This window comes from Tachysurus fulvidraco, chromosome 21, assembly GCF_022655615.1.
Source record: "Tachysurus fulvidraco isolate hzauxx_2018 chromosome 21, HZAU_PFXX_2.0, whole genome shotgun sequence".
NCBI classification, from domain to species: Eukaryota; Metazoa; Chordata; class Actinopteri; order Siluriformes; family Bagridae; genus Tachysurus; species Tachysurus fulvidraco.
In genome coordinates, this window is record NC_062538.1 from 13,840,574 (window position 1) to 13,865,747 (window position 25,174).

The 25,174-nt window shown below is 37.1% G+C and overlaps 2 protein-coding genes across 3 annotated transcripts in view; one reads left to right on the forward strand and one right to left on the reverse strand.

The window, feature by feature from the left end:
- The first annotated feature begins 3,131 nt into the window (after window positions 1–3,131).
- Window positions 3,132–14,846, forward strand: rexo4 (REX4 homolog, 3'-5' exonuclease). Of its 2 annotated transcripts, none has more exons than XM_027152853.2 (8): window positions 3,132–3,285; window positions 11,628–11,911; window positions 12,749–12,910; window positions 13,267–13,460; window positions 13,797–13,885; window positions 13,972–14,046; window positions 14,141–14,215; window positions 14,358–14,846. In XM_027152853.2, exons 1-8 carry the CDS (start codon window positions 3,193–3,195, stop codon window positions 14,508–14,510), a joined length of 1,125 nt encoding a protein of 374 aa, XP_027008654.1. In that variant the 5' UTR covers window positions 3,132–3,192; the 3' UTR covers window positions 14,511–14,846. The 2 variants fall into 2 exon arrangements, with proteins under 2 accessions (XP_027008654.1, XP_027008653.1); XM_027152852.2 differs by lacking the exon at window positions 3,132–3,285 and adding an exon at window positions 7,652–8,192.
- Window positions 14,847–15,857: 1,011 nt separating this feature from the next.
- The window catches only part of cacfd1 (calcium channel flower domain containing 1), a 12,645-nt gene continuing 3,328 nt past the window's right edge, over window positions 15,858–25,174 (reverse strand). Inside the window, exons 2-5 of the mRNA XM_027152854.2 lie at window positions 19,017–19,089; window positions 18,776–18,901; window positions 17,456–17,563; window positions 15,858–17,160 (exon numbers count right to left, since the gene is read on the reverse strand). Of these exons, the coding sequence (XP_027008655.1) occupies window positions 17,070–17,160; window positions 17,456–17,563; window positions 18,776–18,901; window positions 19,017–19,089 (398 nt within the window). The 3' untranslated portion in view covers window positions 15,858–17,069. The remainder of the gene's footprint in view (window positions 17,161–17,455; window positions 17,564–18,775; window positions 18,902–19,016; window positions 19,090–25,174) is intronic.

Genomic DNA, 25,174 nt, shown 5'->3' on the forward strand with positions numbered 1-25,174 from the left:
CAAGAGTGACATCTCTAACCCCACAGTGACCCCCCCCCCCCCTAAAACCACCCAACCACCCCCCCCAAACTGTTTCATCAGGATCACTAACCACATTTTAAGCAAATACAAAGTATTTGTTCTATTTCCATTTATTAAATTGTGTGTGTGTGTGTGCGCGCGCGTGTGTGAGAGAGAGAAATTATGATTGGTGTTGTTTATTGCAAGCGTCTGTTGCCTTTTTGGACTCCTTTATCATTTGTCAGGGCTCTCAAATTCTGAAGACAGGTAAGAGTGACCTTACCCCAACCTCACCAAAAAAAAAAAAAAAAAAAAAAAAACTGTTTCACCAGGATCACTACCCACATTTCTACCAAATACAAATTATCTGTTCAATTTCCATTTATTAATGTGTGTGTGTGTGTGTGATGGTGCTCCCATATAAAACAGTTCAGCACAAGCCCAGCCATTTTTAGGGTCATGATTGAGGACAATGTCCCGTCCAGAGACAAGCTGTTTTGTGTTGTTGTTTTGTTCAAACCGACCATCGAAAATACCCTCTCTAATGAATTTTTTTTTCATAGGTTTTTGCGTTAAAATCTTACCCAGATACAATAGTGCTATTTTCTGATTAGCTATTGCATAGCCTCTTTTTTGACTGGCTGATAAGTGTCAGGCTCGACTAAGAACTCCGGGGGAGACGCGCTTGATTCCTGCCCAGTTCCATAGAGACAGCGGTGCGGATAGATACATTTTGGGCGCTGCGGCATATAAAATATGATAAATGGTTTGGCGGGAGAGCGTTACAAAAGACTGAAATGAGTGTCATGATCAATGCGTGACACTTGATAGCCCTAAGAACATTCAATTCATTGCATGTGAAATAGAGGGAGGTAACGGATTCTGATAACCTGTAATAGCACCTTATCATATTTTGTGAGCGTCCTGCAAGTTTGTTTCTGTTGACATGAGACCCAAATCCTTTTTAGAGAACAATAATGAATTCCAGTATTTTATTCTGCACTTTATTACTGAATAACAATAATTCAGCTGTTTTAAAATTTCATTAATTCAAATTTGGAATAATAATAATAATAATAAATAAATCTTGTTATATATTTAATATATAAATTATTTAATTATAATTAATATATAATTAACAGTCTAACGCATCAGCATCTGACTACTTTTTTTTTTTAGCCTTAATTAATAAATGACTTTCAGGGTAGTTTCAGGGTAAAAAAAAAATGAATGTACAGCGTTGAATGTAACGTGCTTGGCGCGTTCTCGCAACAAAGATTTACGCAAGATTTTGCATTTACGCTGTTTAGTAGCGAACTTCGCTAGACGACCTATTTTAAGCTGCATTTTAGCAACAGCGCCCTCTAAGGTCACAACATACGATAGGTCACAGATTTCGGTGTCTACTGACATACAAGTCAAGTATTCAATGCCGACTGTAAGCCAATAATGAAGTTTAAAAACAACTCTGAAAGATATACATAAACGAAATAAAAACAGCAGTAAGCTAAACAGCAACTAATGAAATAGCCGTAGCAAAACAGCAGCTAGCGCTCTTTGGCCACACCTGAAAAACAAAACAAAAAATATATATATATATATTTCAAAAAGTTTCCCCCTTCCCAAAAAAAACCCCGCTATGCTACGCGACTGAAAAATAAAAAGGTATAAAGCAGGCAACTCGCCAGGAGAAAGCAACAGGAAGATATAGCCAAAAGACCTTTTCGGCCCACACAGGATGCACACGGAAGAGAAATTAAAAAGCCCCACTCAAATGTGCTTTTAGCCACTAACACGCTGCACTAATTACGTGGCACAGGTGTGCTCCATGTCAAAGCGCAGCTCAGCAGCAGTGGGCGTGTCTTCGTACCCGAAATCTACACATCATAATGTGGCCAGATGGCAGAGGGAGGGTACGAGTTAAATGAATTTAAATGATTTAAGAACCCTAAAGGGTTAACAATGCCCGACTACGCCACCCTGGCAATCTCACCCAAGGAATTGATTGAAAATACTGTGCACAAGTTCCCCACTTTGTGGCAAATTGACAATGGAGACAGAGGTACTGGTATAAAAATGGAACACTGTTTATTGAATTTAATGACAAAGGAAATTTAAAATGCATTCACTTATAAAACCACAATCATACAAATGGTCCAGAAAAGACAAGGAGCTGCAGCCTGGGCTAAATGACCGGCCGTACAGGCCTTTACGTACACTGCAAACTTACACCACTCCCAAAAGCCCCACACGGTAAATCACAGCAGTCCGTAAATCACCACCTAAAGACTTCAGCGCTGCTCTTCAGAAAAGGTCTGCAGCTCCTGTAAAACAGAATAACAGAACGCGCGCGCGCACACACACACACACAAAAATGTTTAACAAGGTTTAGGCAGGCAACACAGCTGACACTTATTGCCTGCCAAACACACTAACAAATTAACAAAATTAAATCAAATTAAAGAATAAAGAACAAAGCCAATTGTCACTGGAACAGAGAGAAAACAAATAATCACACCAGTACATTGGCAATGATACAGAGCTTAACCAAAAATAACTAATAAATCAATTAAGTAAAAACACAACTGGACCATCTCAGTGCAAGAGAGCACTCCCACACCATTAGCGGATTCACAACCGCATTAAAATGGCATTCACGAACGTCCAACGAAGAACAAGACAGCGGTGACGTCACTGCATGCCCCTATCACTCATAACAGGCGCAGGGACCCGGGAGTCAGTAGAGGTGAAGATAATACTCCATAGTTGCAATGCGAAGTATAGTTTCAGTTTAATCATTCAGCTGGTGAAGCTGATCAGGATACACGAGGGAAAATAACAGTCGTAATCCGCCCATACACGGCATTGTATTGACTGAATATGGTCGCATAAACAGATGAGACACACACCACGAACAATAAGTCAAAGCCACGATATCTGCAGCCACGGAGATGACTACAGTTTCCGCGCTCGTCCTGCGAAGCAAAATCACAACAGCCCTCAGTCCATAAACCGGAAGCGAAACGGGATCCCGGGAAGTGACGCTCGTTTAGGTGCGATATAGACATAATCCAACCTCCTCTATCAGCACCAACCAATGAATAACCCAATGCCTAATAATAACTTACCGACCTCCACCTGCCACAATAATAAAAACCAAACCAAAAAGATATTGCACTTGTAACACATGCAATGGGTCTCACGTCCATTCTACTTTCAAATATTTGCTCCCTGGACAATAAACTGGACTACATTGGATTTGACAACACGGCTTGCAGTGGTGGTGTGAGTATTTTCATCAACTCAAAATGGTGCAAGAACTCTGTGCTTCTTTCTAGTTACTTACCATTGCTAGTGAAGTTTGTGACTGTTAGATGCAGGCCAAGGCTCACACCAGTGCATCCAGCACTCTCTGGCAGTGCTATTCCCTTGGAATCCAACAGCTTGGCATTTATCTGTCATCAAGGACCACATGAACTGATTTATCACCACTGTCTCTACAATTTCTGTGGCTGATAAGCTTACAGGTTGCTGCCATCATTTGGCAGTCCTCATTAATGCATCCATTAGGGCCATGGGATTGGTCCAAGGCTTGTAAATTTAACTGTGTTAGGGTTTAGATGGTGGAGAGACCACAGCATGATCTCCTGCTTAAGAAGGCTATATTTTCCATTATCATCATCGCATTTGTAACATACAGATGTTAACACAACTCAAATATTGTCGGCCTGGATGTAATCCCTACACAATTTAGCCTGGAACATCTTAACACAGAGACAAAGTGAAGGCTTATAATAGACCATATTTTAAATAAGCAGCTTTTATTTATTGAACAACCAATCAGTCTTCACAAGAATGTGTCATAGCTAGAAATGTGGTCAGCCCTGCCTCCTCTCTAAGATAAAAGTTTTTGAATTTTCCTTGCTCAGAGTTGCTCTGAGATTTGTCCTGTTTTTTGTAGATTCCTAGTTAACAGAGAGGTGCTGTAGTTATTAATGATAATAATCTACACATCACCCACAAACCTGGACATAAATTCAACACATTAAAAGTTTTTATACTAACATAACATACGTAGCCACAAAAAATAAGTCAATTCTGTTGATTATTATTTACAGACCCCATGTTACCATGACAAACATGCATTCACGTCTGGTACCACTAGTGTCCAAGGTATCAATAGTGTCCAAGAGTTATCAATCCTAATTAGTTCACCATTGGACCCCACCGAACCCGACAGTATTCAGCTGACTGAATACTTAGAATCTGTATTTTGCTACAGTCTAGATGATGTAGCAGCACTTTCTACCCATATCTCTCTCTACCCTAAGTGGAAATATCACAAATTATACTAGATTTTTATTTAATTCTGTAGCAAAATCAACTAGGAATAAAACCCCTGTAAAAACACGTACTATAAATATACAGCTTGAATGATTTAGCAAACATGCAGCATGTGTCTTCTCTATGCATACCAAGGTGTAGTTCAGTATTCCACAAGGGTATTTTATAGGCCAACTGCTTTTTTCTTTATACATTCTATCTCTGGGTAAAATTATTTGTAAATATGGTGTTAGCTTCAATTGGCTGTTATGCTCATGGTAAATAGTTATATGTTACAGCAAAGTCAGATGAGTGGCATCAGTTTAATAAAATTTAAAGAGTTAAGAATAAAGTGTAAAGAATAAAGTGTAAATGACATCAGACAGTGGATGCTTACTAACTTCCTTCTACTTAGTTCTGACAAGACAGAAGTGCTTGTGCTAGGACTGTGTGTAGTCAGAAATAAGCTTTCAGATTGCATAGTAACTCTGGATGGCATTTCTGTTTTATCATGTGCAGCTGTAAAAGACCTTGGTGTGGTTATTGATTCCATTCGGAAAATACTACTATGGTAGCCTTCTTTCATCTCAGAAATATTGCAAAGCTAAGAAATATAATGTATCTAAATGATGCAGAAAAACTAATAAAGGTTTTGCCTGCCTGTTCCATCCTGATGCTATACTTCTGGTTAGGGTTTCATCATTGCTGAAGAAGTTACATGTGGACAGCCTGGAGATACATGGGATTGCTGTTAGAAGTACCACTGCTGTGTGTTGTGCAATTAGTTCTTAATCATCAAACATTTGATTGCATTAGTTGGAAGGAATTTATTTCTGAAAATATGGTGTACATACTTATAAAAGGCTCAAAAGCTTCTTCTGATTCCAACTTGACTATATAGTATCTCACAGAAGCGAGTACAGCCCTCACAGTTTTGTAAATATTTTATTATATCTTTTCATGCGACAACACTGAAGAAATGACACTTTGCTACAATGTACTATAATGAGTGTACAGCTTGTATAAAGTGTAAATTTGCTGTCCTCTCAAAATAACTCAACACAGCCATTAATGTCTAAACCGCTGGCCACAAAAGGGAGTACCCCCTAAGTGAAAATGTCCAAATTGGGTCCAATTAGCAGTTTTCTCTCCCAGTGTCATGTGACTCGTTAGTGTTACAAGGTCTCAGGTGTGAATGGGGAGCAGGTGTGTTACATTTGGTGTTCTCGCTCTCACTCTCTAATACTGGTCACTGGAAGTCTCTGAGGATTTGAAAAAAGAATTGTTGCTTTTCATGAAGATGGTGTAGGCTATAAGAAGATTGCCAACACCCTGAAACTGAGCTGCAGCACGGAGGCCAAGACCATACATCGGTTTAAAAGGACAGGTTCCACACAGAACAGGCCATGCCATGGTTGACCAAAGAAGTTGTGTGCATGTGGTCAGCGTCATATACAGAGGTTATGTTTTGGAAATAGATGTATGAATGCTGCCAGCATTGTTGAAGGGGTGGGAGGTCAGCCTGTTAGTGTTTAGACCATATGCCACACACTGCATTTTGCAAATTGGTATGCATGGCTGTTGTCCCAGAAGGAAGCCTCTTCTAAAGATGATGCACAAGAAAGCTGCAAGCAGTTTGCTGAAGACAAGCAGACTAAGGACATGGATTACTGGAACCATGTCCTGTGGTCTGATGAGACCAAGATAAACTTATTTGGTTCAGATGGTGTCAAGCGTGTGTGGTGGCAACCAGGTGAGGAGTACAAAGACAAGTGTGCCTACAGTCAAGCATGGTGGTGGGAGTGTCATGGTCTGGGGCTGCATGAGTGCTGCCAGCACTGGGGAGCTACAATCCTTCCATGAATGCCAACATGTACTGTGACATACTGAAGCAGAGCATGATCCCCTCCCTTCAGAGACTGGGAAACAGGTGAGTATTCCAACATGATAACGAGCCCAAACACACCTCCAAGATGACCACTGCCTTGCTAATGGACTGGCTAATCATGTCTTCAGACCTAAACCCTATTGAGCATCTGTGGGGCATCCTAAAACAGGAGGTGGAGGAGTGCAAGGTCTCTATCATGCACCAGCTCCGTGATGTCATCATGGAGGAGTGGAAGAGGACTCCAGTGGCAACCTGTGATGCTCTGTGAACTGCATGCCTAAGAGGGTTAAGGCAGTGCTGGAAAATTATGGTGGCCACACAAAATATTAACACTTTGGGCACAATTTGGACATTTTCACTTAGGGGTGTTGTCACTTTTAATGGCTGTGTTGAGTTATTTTGAGAGGACAGCAAATTTACACTGATATACAAGCTGTACACTCAGATGCTTGCTGATAAAGCTAGCAGATCCTTCTATGCAATAAAATCTAAATTCCAGGACACACCAATAAACATTCTGGTCTGATTAAACCGAAAAGCCATTCAAAGTCACTCTGTTATCAGAAAGTTTACTTCTGGATTCATGTGGTCCTAGTACAAGCATGTCTTTCTTGTCAGAATTAAGTAGGAGGAAGTTAGTAAGCACCCACTGCCTAATGTCCTTTACGCATACTTCAATCTTAATAAGCTGGTGTCTTTCATCTGACTTTGCTGAAACATAACTGTCAGTGTAACAGTGGAAGCTAATGCCATGTTTGAACAAAGGATAGCATATATAAGGAGAAAAGCAGTGGGCCTAAAACAGAACCTTGTGGAACATCAAAAAAATCCTGTTTGCTTAAAGAAGTCAACATTTTAGATCTAGAATAAGACCTAAACCAGAAGAGGGCTGTTCCCATAACCCCAACAAATTTTTCTGACCTAACAAGTAGAATAGTATGATCAATGGTGTCAAAAACTGCACTAAGATCAAGCGACAATATAATTATATATAATAGGTGTATATATTAGTGTAATATAATTGGTGTTATACTAGTATGCTGATGCAAACATCATAATGTTCATCAATGTTATGTGCAACTTGGCATGGACATTTATTTGAATCTTTACCTGATGTTTTCTTAAACATCCTTCATATTGTAAGACCCAATCATGTCTAACACAAATACTGATTGGGATTGTGTAAAGAAATTGATGTAGTGTTTTACATGTCAAATAAACCTAATTAAATTGATTAATTAAAGTAAAAAAAAACTCACATGGGTTAGTGCATTCTTGTTTAAACATTAACATTTTAAATACACCCTAATTAATACGTTAAATGAAACAATGTCCAGTACTAAATGAAACATTTGCACAGTACTATATTTTCCTCCACCAACCACAATCTATGGGAAAACACAATGTATATGTATGTTAACAACACTATCTAAAATAAACTTAATACGTGGTTGTGCAGAATAACTCCGGAACTGTTTGTTTTCCCACGAACGGACGGTTGTAAGTGCTGCACACAAACCGGAAGAACTGACAGCATGGTTGTTACATGCTCTGGATGTGGGGATTTAACTTTGCTATATCACTATTTGTAATCAGCATTTTTTTTTACTAGAGGAGGTATTTATTTATTTGTATCGCTTTACTGGAAAATCTGTTATCGGTCATCCTCATCATCGTATATACACAGAAATAAATGTATGACTTAGATGATACGGTGCGCGTCTAACTTTACAGTTAAGTTGAAATAAACTGTGGGTTCGTTTACAGTTCTGTTCCCCTGTTAGACATGTCTAAAGTACAATTAAAGCAACCCACTACTAACAACAAAACTACATTATATAAGGAAAAAGCCAAAGCAGGCAAAAAAAGGAAATACTTTTACGAACACATGGCGCCCAAACCGAAAGAAGAAAAGAAACACGTATTTCTTCCTCCCAGAAATGCTGCAGATTTTTCGGCGAACTGGAAAAGCCTTCATATGGTGAGTAAATTACATTGCTAGCTGTGTGTACTGGTGTGTCTGTGGTGATGGCATGTACGTTAAATTAATCAGTCTGCTCATAAATCAGTAAGAATTAAGATAAAAAGTTGGGTGGATGTGTCTGTGCGATCTGGTCAGTGGTGTAAATCTTTACAGTGATCTCACACGTTTCATAACAGCTATCCAGTGGAATTTATTAACACATACAGGATTTTTAATTGGTTACATTTAGCTTCTTTCTATACTGCATGTAAAGTTACTGTATAAGTTTGTTTACTTTTTAATCTTTTGTTTCTTGCATTAAATGGAATCTTGCAAAATTAAGAAACTGGAAAACAAGGAGAATGTGTATTTTTCTGAGGAGTGTTTTGGGGATATATTCTCTAATCTCCCTTTATTGGTCAACCTACACGATTTTATATTCTTATGCTACCACTTTATCAAAATATTAGTATGCGATTTATATTTTTTTCAATTTATAATACAAGATTTGTGTTGTGAGTTCTGATGTGTGATCAATAACAAAAATTACAATAAACTATGACTATAACAACAGAAAAGGCCATAAATGTCAAATTTCCAGACAAGGCTGATCCTGCTTCTTAATGGTTTGGTAGATTACAGGAAAGAAAAAATAGCATGTTGACTTTCTCTGGCTCAAGACAACATCTAACTGGGGTCACAATATTGCCAGCTGTACTGAACATTCTTTCTGAAGCAGTACTTGCACAAATGCACATGTACTTTTTGCAAATTTGGACATCAAAGGAAACCTGCGATTATCTCGCCACCACAGCAGAGGATCTTCTGAGGTATCTAGTGCCTCTTCGTGTACGTACCGTGTCATTTCAGCATCAGCTTGCACTCTTTTTGGCAGCACATTGGTAGACGGTTGAGTAAATCTGTGCCTCAGTATATTAAATAGCCTGTTTTTTTTTAAGCTGGAGGTGTTGTATCCATATTATCTTCTGCCACTACTTTGTTAGACACTGTAAAGTGTGAAGGCCAGCGGTTATCTTTAAAAAAAAAAAATTATATCATAAAATATATTTACATGAATAACATTTGTCAAATATTCAGTGCATTTTCCACCTTCCTTTCTTTCTTCTGACACCTCCATCATCTCTTGTGTCACTTATGATTGCTGTTTCTATAAAGTGACCCCTGTACCTTGGGTCAAGAAGGGTTGGCCTTTCTCAGGAGCTCTTGAAGTTTAAATGGGCTATACTTCTGATCAAGTACAGCACAAATTTTTGTCTTGATATTTTCTGCTAGACTTGTGTTTTTGGGGTCAGGGAATAAGAGCTTGCCTTTTAAAAGGTCAAGCACAGGCTTTACAGAAGACACTGTCACATATTTTTCCCTGATAAAACATCAGTAAAATCAGGTTTCAATGCTGCATTGACAGACCAAATGACGGATACGTCCTGCCAGGTCGGGGTTAGGTGCCCATGTTTTCTGTCATCAGTCAGGACATATCTGACTGCAGGTAGTTGTTACAGAACTCATGTCAATCATTTTTTCTTTCGTACCCCATTGGCTAGTGACATCCTGGAGGAAATATAACATATTTGGTATAGCTTTTTGGTTACATAGAACAGTGGGGATGGAGAGAGATGTCCAGTCCTAGATCCTGGGTGTCTCCTGGTTTAAGATCCGGATGGCCTGCGGGAAGAAGCTTCTCCTCATTCTCTCTGTGTTTGCTTTCAGGGAGTGGAAGTGTTTCCCTGAACGCAACAAAGAAAAGAGTCCATTGTTGGCATGGCCGAGATCTTTTACAACCTTCCTGGCTCTGGTTCGGCACCGCGTGCTGTAGATGTCTTGCAGGTCAGGGAGCTTGGTGTGGATGGTACGTTCAGCTGACCGCACTACCCTCTGGAGGGCTCGCCTGTCCTGCATGGTGCTGTTCCCGAACCAGGCAGTGATGCTACCCGTCAGGACGCTCTCAATGGTGCAGGTGTAGAAAGTCTTTAGCACCTGTAAGGGTAGATTGAAGTCCCTTATGCGTCTCGGGTGGTACAGATGCTGCCGGGCCTTCTTCACCAGGGTGTTGATGTGACAGAACCAAGACAGGTCCTGTGTAATCTGAACACCTAGGTACCGGAAACTGTCCACTCTCTCTACTGGGGTCCCGTTGATGTTTAGTGGTTGGTATGACAACAACGACGAGACAGCCTACCTACAGGAAACTAAAAACCTGGAGAGATGGTGCCAGGAGAACAATCTTCTCCTGAACGTCAGCAAGACTAAAGAGTTGATAGTGGACTTCAGCACAAAGCAAGTGGGCTGGGGTTTCTTCGGGACAGGAACAATGGTGGACTGCTTGAAGCATGAGGGGACAACAGACTGTTCCATTGAGAGGTTGAATATCTCAGTGAACACTGGTGCTAGCTGGTCAGCGCAGGCTTTCAGAACCCGACCGGGTTGTGAGCCACTGTGATCACCAAATGTTTTTTTATGCTTTTCTAGGCTTGTTCCACAGCTTTTCAGTTGTTTATTTTGGGGATCTTCAGTCTCCTCTTCAGGAGGTTAAATGCTGCGCTATTGGATTAAGGTCTGGTGACTGAATTGGCCAGTCTTTTTTTTTTGCCAATTTGATTGGATATGTTTCTCTGTATTTTGACAGAATGTTTCTGTAGACTTCTCCATACATTCTGCTGCTACCATTGTGAGTTACATCCTCTAAAATGATATAAGGAAACATTTTCCAGAAGCAGCCAAGCGAGCCTAAAGCACTGCTTAGTGTTTCTTCTCTCACAAAGTTTTTTATTAAGGGCTAAGTTAAGTTAAGTTGTTCTTCTTGGCCTACTCCTTCAATGTCTGGTTGTTAATACACCAGTGGTTGTGCATTGGCTCTGACCAATTTTCCCTCTTCACCCATCTTCAAAATGGCTTGCTTTTCTCCCACAGGCAGCTCTCTGTTCATGTTAGTTTATCCTTTTTAACAACAAATGCAACTTAACAGGTAAAAACCCAGTGTTCAAACCAAGATTATATATTTAGAGCTATTAATTGTTTAACTAGCCTGTTAAAACAAGCAACACATGCAAGTCAAGTGATTCAATATTTTTTCTAATATATATTTGTTGAAAATGGGTGGCTTCAAACAAAAGGTGGTATGTTCTAAATTTTACCACATCTAGATATAAAGATAGGATTTCAGCTAAAATTTCAGCTTAATTTTCTTATCATCTCATTCATCTTTTAATCTTCAAACCCAAAGCTCTACAGTATATACCAAAAACAAAAGAATTGGAAACATACAGTACTCTTGTAAAATAATATTTCTAATAATGGTAATAAAATAGTAGTTCAAACATAGCAGAAAATAATGATATTTTAACATCAATGCCAACAGACTGGGCACAAAAAGAACAGTATTTTCAGACTGACTGCATGTCTTATATACTTTGTTGGTGTTTCTGTGTATTGCAGGTGCTCAACTCAGAAAAGAATACAAATGCAAAGAAGCTTAATTCATTACCAGTTAAAGAGTCTCACAAAGCTGTACAGAGGGCCAAAGAAGAAACAAATATACCAGCTCATAACTTAAATCAATCAAAACTGCAGGGATCTGAAGTGGCTGGAATTGAACAAAGAAGGAATCATCCTAAACAGCACAAATCTCAGAAGAGGAAAATAAATGACGCAGAAGGACAACAAAAGAAACAGGCAGACAAAAGGAAGAACATTGAAGAAGCAGAAAAGAAGCCAACAGAGTATGTATTCATGCTAAATAGAAGCCTATAGACAACAAATACAAAGAGCCTTTATACTGATAGTATTACTTTAATTACTATTACTGTTGCTTTCTGTTTTTAACCTGTTACAATATGAGTAAATGATCTAAGCATCAGTGAGTTCATGTTTGCCATTTATATGTCAAAACATTTATGGTTCTTAACTGGATGTATATGGTAATATTTTTGGTCAGTAAACAATGGTCACGTAAAATATATTAAAAATCCAAAAAATATAAGATGTATTCGGAATCCAAAATACATAAGAAAATAGGCTGCACTTTTATTAATTTAGGAAATATTAGTCATCACAAAGTTATATTTTATTATTTTTTGCCAGATTAATCTGTCAATTCTTCAGACTCAAAATAATAATTCTTTAGACTCAAAATAAGTGCTAGCAATTATAAGAAAAATAAGCAAAATTTTAGTTTTAATTTAAGCAAAAATAAAACAGTAAGTTTGTTTTTGTGCAGCATGCATGAAAATAAAGATAGCAAACTTGATGGTATAGTGGACATACTTAAGACCAATTCATTTTTAAAAACACACAAGCAGTCAAACAGAATGTGTTTTGTTGGGCCAAATCCCAGAGTGAACAGGAAGCCATTTGTCATTTGTTCTCCAACTAGAATATAGTACATTACATAGTTTAATCTGCCAGAACAGTGAGCCTTGAAAAGAGTGTACACATTAAACTTGCCTACCACTGAATTTTTTTGTGTTGATAAAGAAAATGTTGCAGCCTGTGATATGCCAAGCCATGCTACACATCCACTGGAAAACTGCTAATTAGCCTTCTATTTTCTTGATAAGGGCAGATATCTGGTTTGATGACATCGACCCTGATGACATTGAGGCTGCTGTCGGCTTGGAGGCTGCTAACATTGTGAGGAAGAGGAGTGGCATAACTAAAACAGATGCCAAAATTATACAGAGTACGGAACAGTTGCTGGCCAAGAGGAGCACTTGCGATGGGTAAAGAAGAAAATAATGCCAATTCAGCTGTTTTTCCTGGCATGAAATCTGAAAGTCCTATTGGCATGTCTTCTGCTGTTTCTTGTTGGAAGAAGACAAGCTAGTCTTTTAGTTAGTATCCTTTAGTTAGTATCCTTTAGTTAGTAGTGTTAGTAAGTACAGTGTTAACTGTAAACTATGTTAACTATAAAGCAGCTCCATCACTTCTTTTCAGGTTAGGTTGTCAGGAGCAGTGTTTCAAACTGATGAAAGGACAATAATATTTTTCTTTATGCTCTCTGTTCTGGCTTTTGTAGCCATGCCACCCTAACAATCATTACTTCTTTTTCTTCTTTGCTGATTATCATGATTGACAGATTGACACATGCCATTGCTATGGATTGTGAGATGGTAGGGGTGGGGACTGGAGGAGAAGAGAGCATGTTGGCACGTGTCTCCATCGTCAACTACTTTGGCAAGTGTGTTTATGACAAATATGTTAAACCAACAGAGAAAGTCACTGACTACAGGACAGCTGTGAGCGGCATTCGGCCTGCTGACATCGAACACGGTGAGCAAAAGAAATTATATTTTTAGCGTCACAAAATATTAAGCAATCACATTATCACCATCACCCGGATGGTCATATATCCTAATCATCTTATTGTTATGAGCATCATCTTTTACTTTTTATTAAAATGTATTTTGTGTGTGAACATCCAATTCATCACATATGCTATATAATTAATTGTTGTGAACATTAAACTTCATTAAAATACCAATAATATTGACATTACAATTTTTATTTAGGTTAGTGAAAAAAATGATAAAATCATTGCATTTTTACTGATGAAATTAAGCAATGTGTTTGTGTGAATAATTATTATTTCTACTGCATGTTTTACAGGAGAGATCTTCAAAACTGTACAACAGGAAGTGGCTAAGATTCTGGAGGGACGAATATTAGTGGGACATGCCATCCATAATGACCTAAAGGTGCCATATACTATTGAGTTCAGGCTGAATGTATGTTGAATATGAAAGTAAGTCATTCTCACAAGATTTGTTTTTCTTTCATTTAGATTTTATTATTGGATCACCCAAAAAGAAATACAAGAGACACTCAGAAGTACAAACCATTTAGGAAGATAGTAAAGGTGATGACAGTTTTCTGAACATAATTCAAATAGGTTTTACTGAGCTTGATGATAAAAATGTTGAAAATGCCCCCTTACTATTTTGCATAAACAGAGTGGACGTCCTGCTTTGAGGGTTTTGTGTCAGGAGATTCTGAATGTTCAAGTACAGCAGGGAGAGCACTCATCTGTATGTACCTCTTTAGTTCTATTTACAGTACATTCTGTCAGTCAGGAGCACCAGCTGTTCCGAAATTTTTGGAGGGAGCTGTGAACTTAACATTATTAACAATAGGCTTTGTCTACATGCATGCCTGAATGTATTTTCATAGGTCCAGGATGCTCAGGCCACTATGCGTTTATACACACTGGTGAAGAAAAAGTGGGAGGCAGAGCTTAAATCCAGCAGGGGAAGGACCACCAGCCAGAAAAGCTCTCGGAAGCCCAGAGCAAAAGCTAACTTGAGAACAGAGCAAATGAAATGAAGCAGAAACTGGAAGTAAATGAAAGAAGCGTTCCAAGTGACACCATCAGTAAACAACTATTAACAGTTTTGTAAGTCTTATAATTAATAACATCTGTCATGTCATATAATTTTGGGTTGAGTTTAAAAATCAAAGAATTTCCACGTTACTTCACAGATGATTGCAAGTGAAATAATATGGTCATTACACTGGTATTCCTCCAGTGCTGAACTTTGGAAATGTTCCATGTATATGTGTATGCATACAACATATGTTTGTATTTTAGACCCAGTGGGAGCTATGTCTAACAGTTTGTTTTATTTCTTAAATTCATTCTATTAAAATGCATGAAATCTGCATATATGCAATGTTGTATTATTGTACGTGGAAATGTTGCAGAAAGCATTCTTTCCAGACAGTATTTTAACAAGATTTAATCATAAAGAACAAAAGGTAAAATACTAGGTAAAATAAATCTATCTGGAGTAAATTACTTCCAAAATTTGATAATGAGCTGTAGGTTAGTCAATAATGGTTTAAATTTAGATACAGCTCCACTGCTAAATCTTCAATTGATACAGAGATTTCTGCTGCTGGGAAACAGTCAACAAGTTGTGTAAATCTTAAATCTATATAATTAGTCTTGTAATTAACATGAAATGGTCAATATCTAGCTTCAGAAAATAGCATGGTCCTGCTGATTCAGGCTAACCTTGGGGGATTGGTTTAACTTTGCTGAACATTGGAATTCTGTCAAAATGCATTTGTCCGTCTAGCACATGCACTAGAACATGACCTACTGAAAAAAGAAGCAGATGGCCAAGCTCAATGAATCTTTTAACAGTGCTGTACACTAGCAGAGAACCTGAATTGTACAGCAACCATGTTAATCACTACCTAAAGTTACTGAAAGCTGTTTAACAAGTGCATCTCAATAAATTAGAATGTTGTAGAAAAGTTCATTTATTTCAGCAAATTCAACTCAAATAATAACACTTGTGTATTATATAAATTCAGTACCTACAGACTGAAGCTGATTTGCATGTCACCATATTCACATTTTTGAGATGAGCCCAAATCATCACAATTAAAAGAACCAAAGACTTAAACTACTTTAGTCTGTGTGTACTGAATTTATATAATATGAGTTTCACTATTTGAGTTGAATTACTGAAATAAATGAACTTTTCCACGACATTCTAATTTATTGAGGTACACCTGTATTAGTATAATGGTGAAATCAATGGCTATTGTAATGAAAAATTCACATCCAAGTAAAGCAATAAGCCAGAAGGCATAAGATCTCTAAAGATTTCATAAGAGAGTCTAAAGCCACGTTACCCAAAAACAATATGATAAAATCCAGTGTTCACTGAAAAAAATAATTTATTATTAATACTATTCACAATAAGTTATTCTTTTACCATGCAATTTGGTTAGTTTGATTTTGTTGCTAAGCAACAAAAAACCTGGTGTATTAACAGAATGTAATTATTGTGATGCAGTCACAGATGTGCATTTCATGATGATTAAACCAACCTGTTTTATGAACTATCATTTTCCTTTTGGCCTCTGGAGCAAACTGAGGTAAGGCAGCCATAGAAAATATTACTGTGTCTAACTTTAGCATTTGGTTTGGAATAGTGTGTTCTGGTTTGATGGCATGGATTGTAAACATAAATTGTATATTTACTTGGTTTGGTATCATTTGTGGATGGCTGTTTAATTTTACTTTTCCAAAATAGCTAGAGGATTGAGGGAAAAAAGGACTGAATCATCTAGCCCTTAAACAGGTGGGTTTATTTTGTTGTTCTACCTTGTTCTTCCATTTCTTCACTTCTACCTCCAACATGCATTATTAGAAGGGTTCCCCCACCACCAGGATTTAAACCAAAACAAAATCCAAGTACACTTTGATCTTAAACTATCCCTAATTTAAAAAAGCTTTAATGCTGGTGTTTTCTAAAGCATAAGTAAAGTAAGTACAGTTTTTGTTCCTAAAATAGGCATTCTGGTTTACTAGACTGTTCTGTTTGGTTCTTGACAGAAATTCATGTACACACAAACATAAAACACTTTTCCATCTTTCATATTTAACATGCAATCATCTTGAACTAGCTGCCCTTAATCTACTATGAGCTTTCACTCGAGGACAAAATAAATTCAGATTTTTATAAATAACTTCCTGAAGAAATAACTGTTCTACTCAAGTTAAAAAAAAAAAAAAATCCCACTCATCCCAATTCCCCACAGATGCAGAAAGCAATGGTGCAAATATGAAGGAGAACTGGGAGTAAGTCATTTACATGCATTCTGCTTTTCTGTTCAGGTTTCTGGATATACGGTTGGTTTATTGTCCGAATCATGTACTTTGAATAAATAAAAGGAAAACTTTACTGCACAACAGCCCAGCATGTCCAAAGCAACCTTGCAACATAAAAACACCAAAAAATTAAATATATTTAATAATTAATAGAAATTCAGAAATCTAGCATAAATCAAATGATCTCTCAAACATACAGATGGAGAGAGTGATAGGAGAGGTAGAAGTATGAGCGGTAACGGAAAAAGGGGGAGGATTCATGGAACTGAGCCATCCGTCATGCCAGCAAGTTTTTCTTCATCAGCTTGTTTCTGGTGCTGCAGCCGAGCGTAGCTAACTGCATCCCCCCTAAAAAAAGAAAAAGGGAGAGAGGGACACAGAAGAAGGCAGAGACATACATATTGGGGGTAAGTATGTCAATGAGTCAGTGTATTAAACAGGGACACAGCTGGAGTAAGTCAAAAAGAATATTTTTATGTGCAAATTTTGTTTTAATTGTGAATAATTTGTTAAAAAGCATCAAATGTTTTGATTTGGGCATGAGACAAACAGGACAAAGAATATGTGAGTATTTTATATTCACAGCAGAATATAATTCAGAATTGCAAATATATAAATGATTCTATATGAAGTAAACTCTTACTTCTTTCCAAGGGAAGCGAGTCCATAAAGTACTCCTGTAGCAAAGGCGATAGAATTCCCAAACAGCGTGGTCAAAGACAGCCCGAGAAATACAGGGAACAGCGCCATCCTGATGAAGAGACAAAGATACAATTAATAATTAATCATTCATATTGTATAGAGTTTCAGGCTCTTTCACATATATGCTATAGAATATATGCATTTTCCACAATCCATATCTGTGCAAGAGACTATGTCTACTGACTACTTTATTTGTATAGCACTATTCAAAAACATGTTGACCAATGTGCTTTACAACATCTAAGTATAAAAAAGAAATAAATACAATAATAGCAATACACACATTAACAGTAATAATTAATATTTCAACAAGAAGGATATGCCATGAAAAACAAGTATGTCTTAAGTTGTATTTTTAAAACGTGTACGGAATCAGCATCCCTGACGTACATGGGTAAGCTATTCCAAAGTCTAGGTGCTACTGCCGCAAATGCACGATCCCCTTTCCGGCTTAACTTGGTCCTCGGAATTCTAAGTAAATTTTGAGTTGTTGATCTCATTGCTCTTCCTGTTTGATGTTCAGTTAACAAATCTGAGAAATAAGATGGTGCATGGCCATGCAGAGATTTATATACTAGTAAAAGTAACTTAAAATCAATCCTGTACTGTACATGAAGCCAATGCAGGGAGACCAGGGACGGAGTGATGTGTTCATGTTTTTTAATATTCATTAATAATCTTGCAGCAGCATTTTGAACCTTCTGCAGCCGTAAGATAGAGGCTTGACTAATTGCTTTATATAACGAATTACAATAGTCCAGTTTTGATGATATGAGAGCAGGAATTGCAATTTCGAGACTCTTAAATGTCAGACAAGATTTCATCTTGGCCAGATTTCTCAGATGAAAAAAATAGACTTTACAACATGATTTATCTGTGTGTTCAGCTTCAGAGAGCTATCAGTGAATACACCCAAGTTTTTAACACATTCTTTAACTTTCATTGACAGTGGGCCAAGATTAAACTCTGCTGCACCCTTTGCATATGTACTATAGCATATGTTTATTTTTTATTTTTATTTTGTCCAAGGTGAAATACACTTTTCACTAACAGTTTTAGCTTTTCACTCTTCATAGTTGTAGTATAGCATTTATAAACAGTGACTTATGGGTCAGAGGTTTAGGCTCATTTGGGACAGTATCCAAGCAGCCCAACAAATCAAAGACTACAAGGCATTACCATAATAAACTATTTCTTCGTTCCATCCCAATTTCATTAGTTCATCTCTCTTACACACTCGAGCATGTTAATCCACACTGACCCACAATAAAGCACTGCTTTCTGCCAGGGTCGCATCCTGTCTGCTCGTTCTGCCACAGCATTCGCAAACTCCACAAACTGACAGCAGAATGGGACTTCACAGATGAACAACACACATGCAGTCAACCTGCAAATACACAAGCAGTGTGATCATAAACAGAAGATAAATGCATTCCCCTAAGAGAGAATAACCTGCTAAATGCCACATAATAATGTGGGTGTGTGTATGTTTGTACACTCACACCATCCAGACCCCTGCAGCGATATTTAATGGCTTCACAGTCACACAATTCCAAACACCCATCACAGCACATGCTAGAGAGATAGACAAAGAGAAAATGGAACTTAACTTGCATTGAATCCACAATATGAAAAATAATTAGAAAAAAAATACTAATAATAAACATAAAATAATAATAATAATAAACAAAAAACATTAAGTTGAGGAGAACAGAGCTTTTCATGTATGCCATTGCTGAGCACATTCACGCTTGTACATTCTGCCCCTCTGTGTCTCTGTAGAATAAAATAATGCTGTTAAAATGTCATCAGTCATCAGCATCATATCATCTATATGCACGTTTTGAGTTACTATTGTTCCAATTTTTCCATTTAGGATTTTTTTCCATTTGACAAATGACAAATGTATTTAAAATTTAATTTCTTTATAAAACAAATTTGCTGGATATGTACAGTGAAGTAACTAGTAGTTGAGAAGACTACTCTAAATTAAATGAAATTTAAAGTTGAGGGATATTTTCATTTGTTGTTTTACCAGATGTAGGTGGAGTATTTATTTATTTATAATATATATATATATATATATATATATATATATATATATATATATATATATATATATATATATATATAAATACACACACACACACACACACACACACACACACACACACACACACACACACACCCCTGAACAAAATCTTAAGACTGGGGGAAACATTCTAAGTATTTGCATTTCTGTTGAATCATAACCAGGTTGTAAGAACTGCTTCAAAATATCAAAAGAATAAAAAGGAGCGAGAGACAAAAAAACAGAGATTCGCAATTTATTGAAAACTGCATTTAAACTCAAACAGGCTGGTCATCAGCTGATCAAAAGTTTACAACCATAGCCCAAAAATACCCACAACAGAACTAAAAGTGTCAAAAAGGGATCAATACTTTTGATCAGCTGATGACCATTTAAGTTTAAATGCAGTTTTTAATAAATTGGCTCTCTATTTTAATTTATAACCTGGTAATGATCCACCAGTGCGAAGTGTGAAGATTTTGCTCAGGAGTGTATATATAAATTAATAAATTGTAACACAGAAAGCAGGTTCCATCTATGTTGAAAAAGTGACTGTGTAATCAAAAAATGCTGTGTAATCCAATCTAAATGGCTTGGCAGACAATTTATTATTTTTTTTACTTCGATTTCTTTTGGCTTTAGATCAGTTAATATACAGACATAGGTCTTGGGTAAATTTATAACATTAGCCATACTAATCACAGTTCTAAGCAGATAATCATCAACAGACAGAGAGACCTCACTAACATTTACATTTACACCCTTATCCAAAGCGACGTACATAAGTGCTTAAATCTCTAACATTGAATACATTAATGCTGGTTCACTAGGTTACATACTTAAGATACCATGAGTTTAAAACATTTGTTCAAAGTTACAATGAAAAAAAAGTTGTTTTTTTTAAATGCAAAAGATAAGGAAAGAAGTGCTAGTTGAAGTGTTTCCTGAATAAGTAGGTCGGTCTTCAACCGCCGCTTGAAAATAGCCAGTGACTCAGCTGTCCGGACCTCTAGGGGAAGTTCATTCCACCACCTTGGTGCCAGAACAGAGAAGAGTCTTGTAGTATACTTGCCTCTTACCCTGAGAGATGGTGGAACCAGTCGAGCAGTGCTGGTAGATCGGAGGTTGCGGGGTGCAGTGCGAGGAATGATGAGGGCTTTGAGGTAAGAGGGAGCTGGTCCATTTTTGGCTTTGTAGGCCAGCATCAGTGTTTTGAATCTGATGCGTGCAGCTACTGGAAGCCAGTGGAGGGATCGCAGCAGCGGGGTGGTATGTGAGAACTTTGGTAGGTTGAAAACAAGCTGGGCAGCTGCATTTTGGATCATTTGCAGAGGACGGATTGCGTTCATAGGTAGACCTGCCTGCAGTGCATTGCAGTAATCCAGTCTAGAAATGACAAGAGACTGAACAAGTACCTGAGCAGTCTGTGTGGACAAAAATGGCCGAATCCTTCTAATGTTGTAGAGAAGAAACCGACATGAGCGAGTCACATTAGCAACATGAGAGGAAAAGGACAGTTGATTGTCCATGGTTACCCCAAGGTTGCGAGCTGTGGTTGAAGGGGAGATCAGATCGTTGTGCAAGGATATAGCAAGATCATGACCTGGGGATGAATCACCTGGGATGAACAGCAGTTCAGTTTTGCTAGGATTGAGCTTTAACTGTTGAGCAGTCATCCATGATGAAATTTCTGCCAGACATGCTGAGATCCGGTCAGAAGCTGTTTAGGTTGTTAGAATTTTGCTAAACTACTCAATATTGTTTGCAGGGTAATGTGTTGCTAATGATGCAAGTGGTAGTTTGCATGTTGTAATAACATCATTTACCAGCTCATGACATATGACAGGCAAAGTCAGGGGAAAAAAGAGATGTCTCTATAAAAGCATATCTTATATTTGCTCTGTTGGACTAAAATTGCTGCGTAACACCAACCAGAGACAATGGCATGTAAGCTTAGCCAGTAGAAGATAGCAAGTAGCTTGGCAACTTAAGATTAGTGATAATTAGAATTTTAATGATTAAAACTAGTGACTAGTAATTTAAAATGTTATAGATTTAACATATTACTTTGTATATTTACCGATCTAAAGCCAACACTGCTGTAAAATTTACAAGTAGAAAAAGTTTTTTTGACATCACATAAAATGCCCAGAGATGGGAAATAATGTTAAACAAGCTTCCAAATTACCTCTTACTGGGCAACATGAATAAATCGAATATGCCTGGCACACAAAGAAGCCACCAATTTTACACAGTCTGACTTAGTTCACTAAAACTGACACTCAGTAAAACACACTACAAGTGACATAAGCAACTTGTCTTTTGGAAGATTATCAGTGATACTGGTCACTGATACATATTCTTGATTTGTGCAATTCTACAGCGTACTGTGCAAGTTTTTCTCCTGGATTGAACATGCAATACAATTCAATTGCATTCTCGCAATGGGAAATAGAGTCTGTACTGGACTGAATTGGACTGGACTGGAAACACAAGGAGATTTTTTCATCTGATGCATCTAAAATTTCTTATTAATCTATTTTGCAGAATATGTAATGAATAGTTTGGCTCTCGTTTGATCAAATGGCTAAACAGGGACATATACAATCTGATTTTGAATAAAAATGTTTCCACAACCCAGAGCACTATCATGAGTGAAATAAGTTTTTGCAAGTAACTAATGTGTTAATTTAACTTTCTTAAGACTTGTTTACTTAACACACAATGTGTTTGATGAGTCAACTGCTAAGAAACCCATTGTTAATATTTCAGAATCACCTGACTGCTGATATTCATTGACCTTTCTTTCCATTTTTGGTGCCATAAATTTGTTAAATATAACTGGTTCTGAAATGCACAAAATTTAAGTTTCATGTTTCTGTAACATTTAGTTCCAGGTCTTGTTTAATGGGTCCTCAGTGATCAGGGTCATCGCTGTTATCATATTCACTATTTCTAACCACTTCTGGACCTCAAGTTACATTATTAAAATAGAACATATAAATACAAGGAAACTTATCACAATAACACTGCAATAACAGTGTTCATTCTAGTATTTCTGCACATGCAATATTGTGTATTGTCTTTTTTTGTGTTGTCTTGTAATTTTTTTTGTCTGCAATGTCTTTTGTCCTGCACTGTCTTGTCTGTCTTGTTTGTCTTGTCCTGCACTGTTTGCACCAGGTTGCACAGTTGCAACCTGGTGCAGTTTATGTGGCAAGGACTACTTACTTAGTCCTTAGCTCTGTCTTTTTTGTGTAGCACCACAATCCTGGAGAAACGTTGTCTCATTTCACTATGTACTGCAACAGCTATATATGGTTAAAATGACAATAAAAGCTTCTTGACTTAACTTGACAATCACAATAAAATGCAAATAAATATAATAAAAAATCCTAAATGTTTTGTTTAATAAAGAAATTTAGCCTTTTAGTGGCTAAACTGCTTTCTCATAAATTAGCACATAGTAGCATAATTCCAGTGGTTTTCATGTATTAGCAATCTGAATGTGGATGGGTTACATATAGATTTCTCACAGGTACGTGAAAAAAAAGTTAAAACTATATACTGTGCTGAACACTGTATAAGCATCCTCTCCACATAAGCAGGTATGAACATATCCAATAAACCAATGCAAGTCAATGTTGCAAAAAAAATTCACCATAATTCTCTTCGTCCAACTGATTTTTATACTTGCTTTGTTTCAAATGCCATACATATCTGCTTTAGCTGGAGTTTCAAATAAAAACTGTTTGTGTTTTCATAACTGCTGGAGAGTCCACCATGGCACTTCCTTTGTTAAATGTTACCATAGCAACAATGCTGAATTACAATAATCCAGTAATATAAACCTCTAACCTTGAGCCAGAACTACATTTAGCGCTCTGCTGTTATATTAAAATAATTAATGATGAGGTGATGTGATGCAGCAGAGTTACTTTGCCAGTCCAGATGTGTTTTATTCCTCCTATACCACAGCAAATTTTTCAATTTTTTTTAACTAAATAAACACGCATCATCCTTTTTATTTGTTTGTAGTTATGTTATATGTAGTTATTTAATATGGAATGTCTGTGAATCATGTTGGCTCCAATGAACACTTACCTTATAATAGCTATAAACTAGGGGTGGCGCGGTACATGAAAAAACACCCGAACCATTCGGTTCGCTTGTCTCGGTTCGGTTCGTGTGTTGCGTCGCACGGTTCGACGCATGCGCAATGTAGCACCGTGCTCAGTTTCGCGCGAACATACATATAGACAGTAAACGTTGAGTAAGGAGTGCTGCAGAAATGGCAAGTGGAGGAGATAATGAAGGCTGCGCCCGCGTCGTTCAAATCCGGTGTGTGGAAACATTTTGTATTTCATGTTACTTACGATGACAACGGAAATAAAACGGTAGATAAAACTGGGACTGTGTACAAGCATTGTGCAAAATGCATTCAATATGCTAATGGAAACACTTCTAATATGACAGTTGTGTTATGATGGTTAAACTTATGCTTGACTTTATGATTATTGCCTTTGCTATTGTTATAGCCTCATTATATTATGTTATTAAATTATATTATATATTTATGTTTAAAATAATTTGACTTTTTTAAAAGACAGAGCTTGTAAGAGTTCCTCTCTTTTTCTTTCTTTATTTTTTTTTGTAAGAGCTACACTGAAGTTGACAGTTTGAAAAATGCAAGTTAATTTCAGTCTTTGTGTGCTAAAAAGGCAAAAGTTCCTGTAGAGATAACAATACACATTCTCCTTTTTTTGCCAAATAAATGAAAAGCATGTCATCATCAATGTCTTTTCTCTTGCTGTATCAAAATCTCACCTAGCTTTTACTCAGAGATGGTCCCAGTAATGTGCTTAAAGTCAAGTCAAATTCAGTTAGTGCATGATTACATTACAAAAATGTTAATACTGTATCTTAAATTGTGGACAATTAAGCTAATAAGCTATATATCAAATTCTGAAGGAAATTTCTGGAGTGTTGAAGATTAAAAGAAAAAATTAACAACAAGAACCGTGCTGAACCGAAAACCATGACCCTAAAACCGTGATACGAACCGAACTGTGGGTTTTGTGAACTGTGCCACCCCTAATATAAACATCCTCTCAGCCTTTCTTTTTTTTCTCTCTTGAAGTTAATAAGACAAATGAAACTGGTCATGAAAGTCACAGCTTTACACTGGATTTGCCTTCTATATATTTTTGGTTTACGTGGACTGAATACAATGTGTTGCTATTATAGAAAATATAATGGAACTCTTTTCAGAGCTGCTAAAACTTAAATAAAACTTTAAATCAAATCAATGTTCATTGTGTTATACACAGTAAACTCACCTGCTTTGTCATATATCAAAACTCTCAAAAAATGCAAACACATTTCTATGTTTTCACATGACATTTAATTGTTCAAATGCTTGAATATGTATAGCTAGAATACATTCACAAAAAACCTTCTGAAGCATTTTGCAGTCAATTCAATTCAATGGGGACAATCAGAACAGTTCCCGTCAGCAAGGGGCTGGTAACTCTTATTACTCTTGTCATTCTTAGCTTAAAACAACATCTTGTGCCAGACTTATGTCTT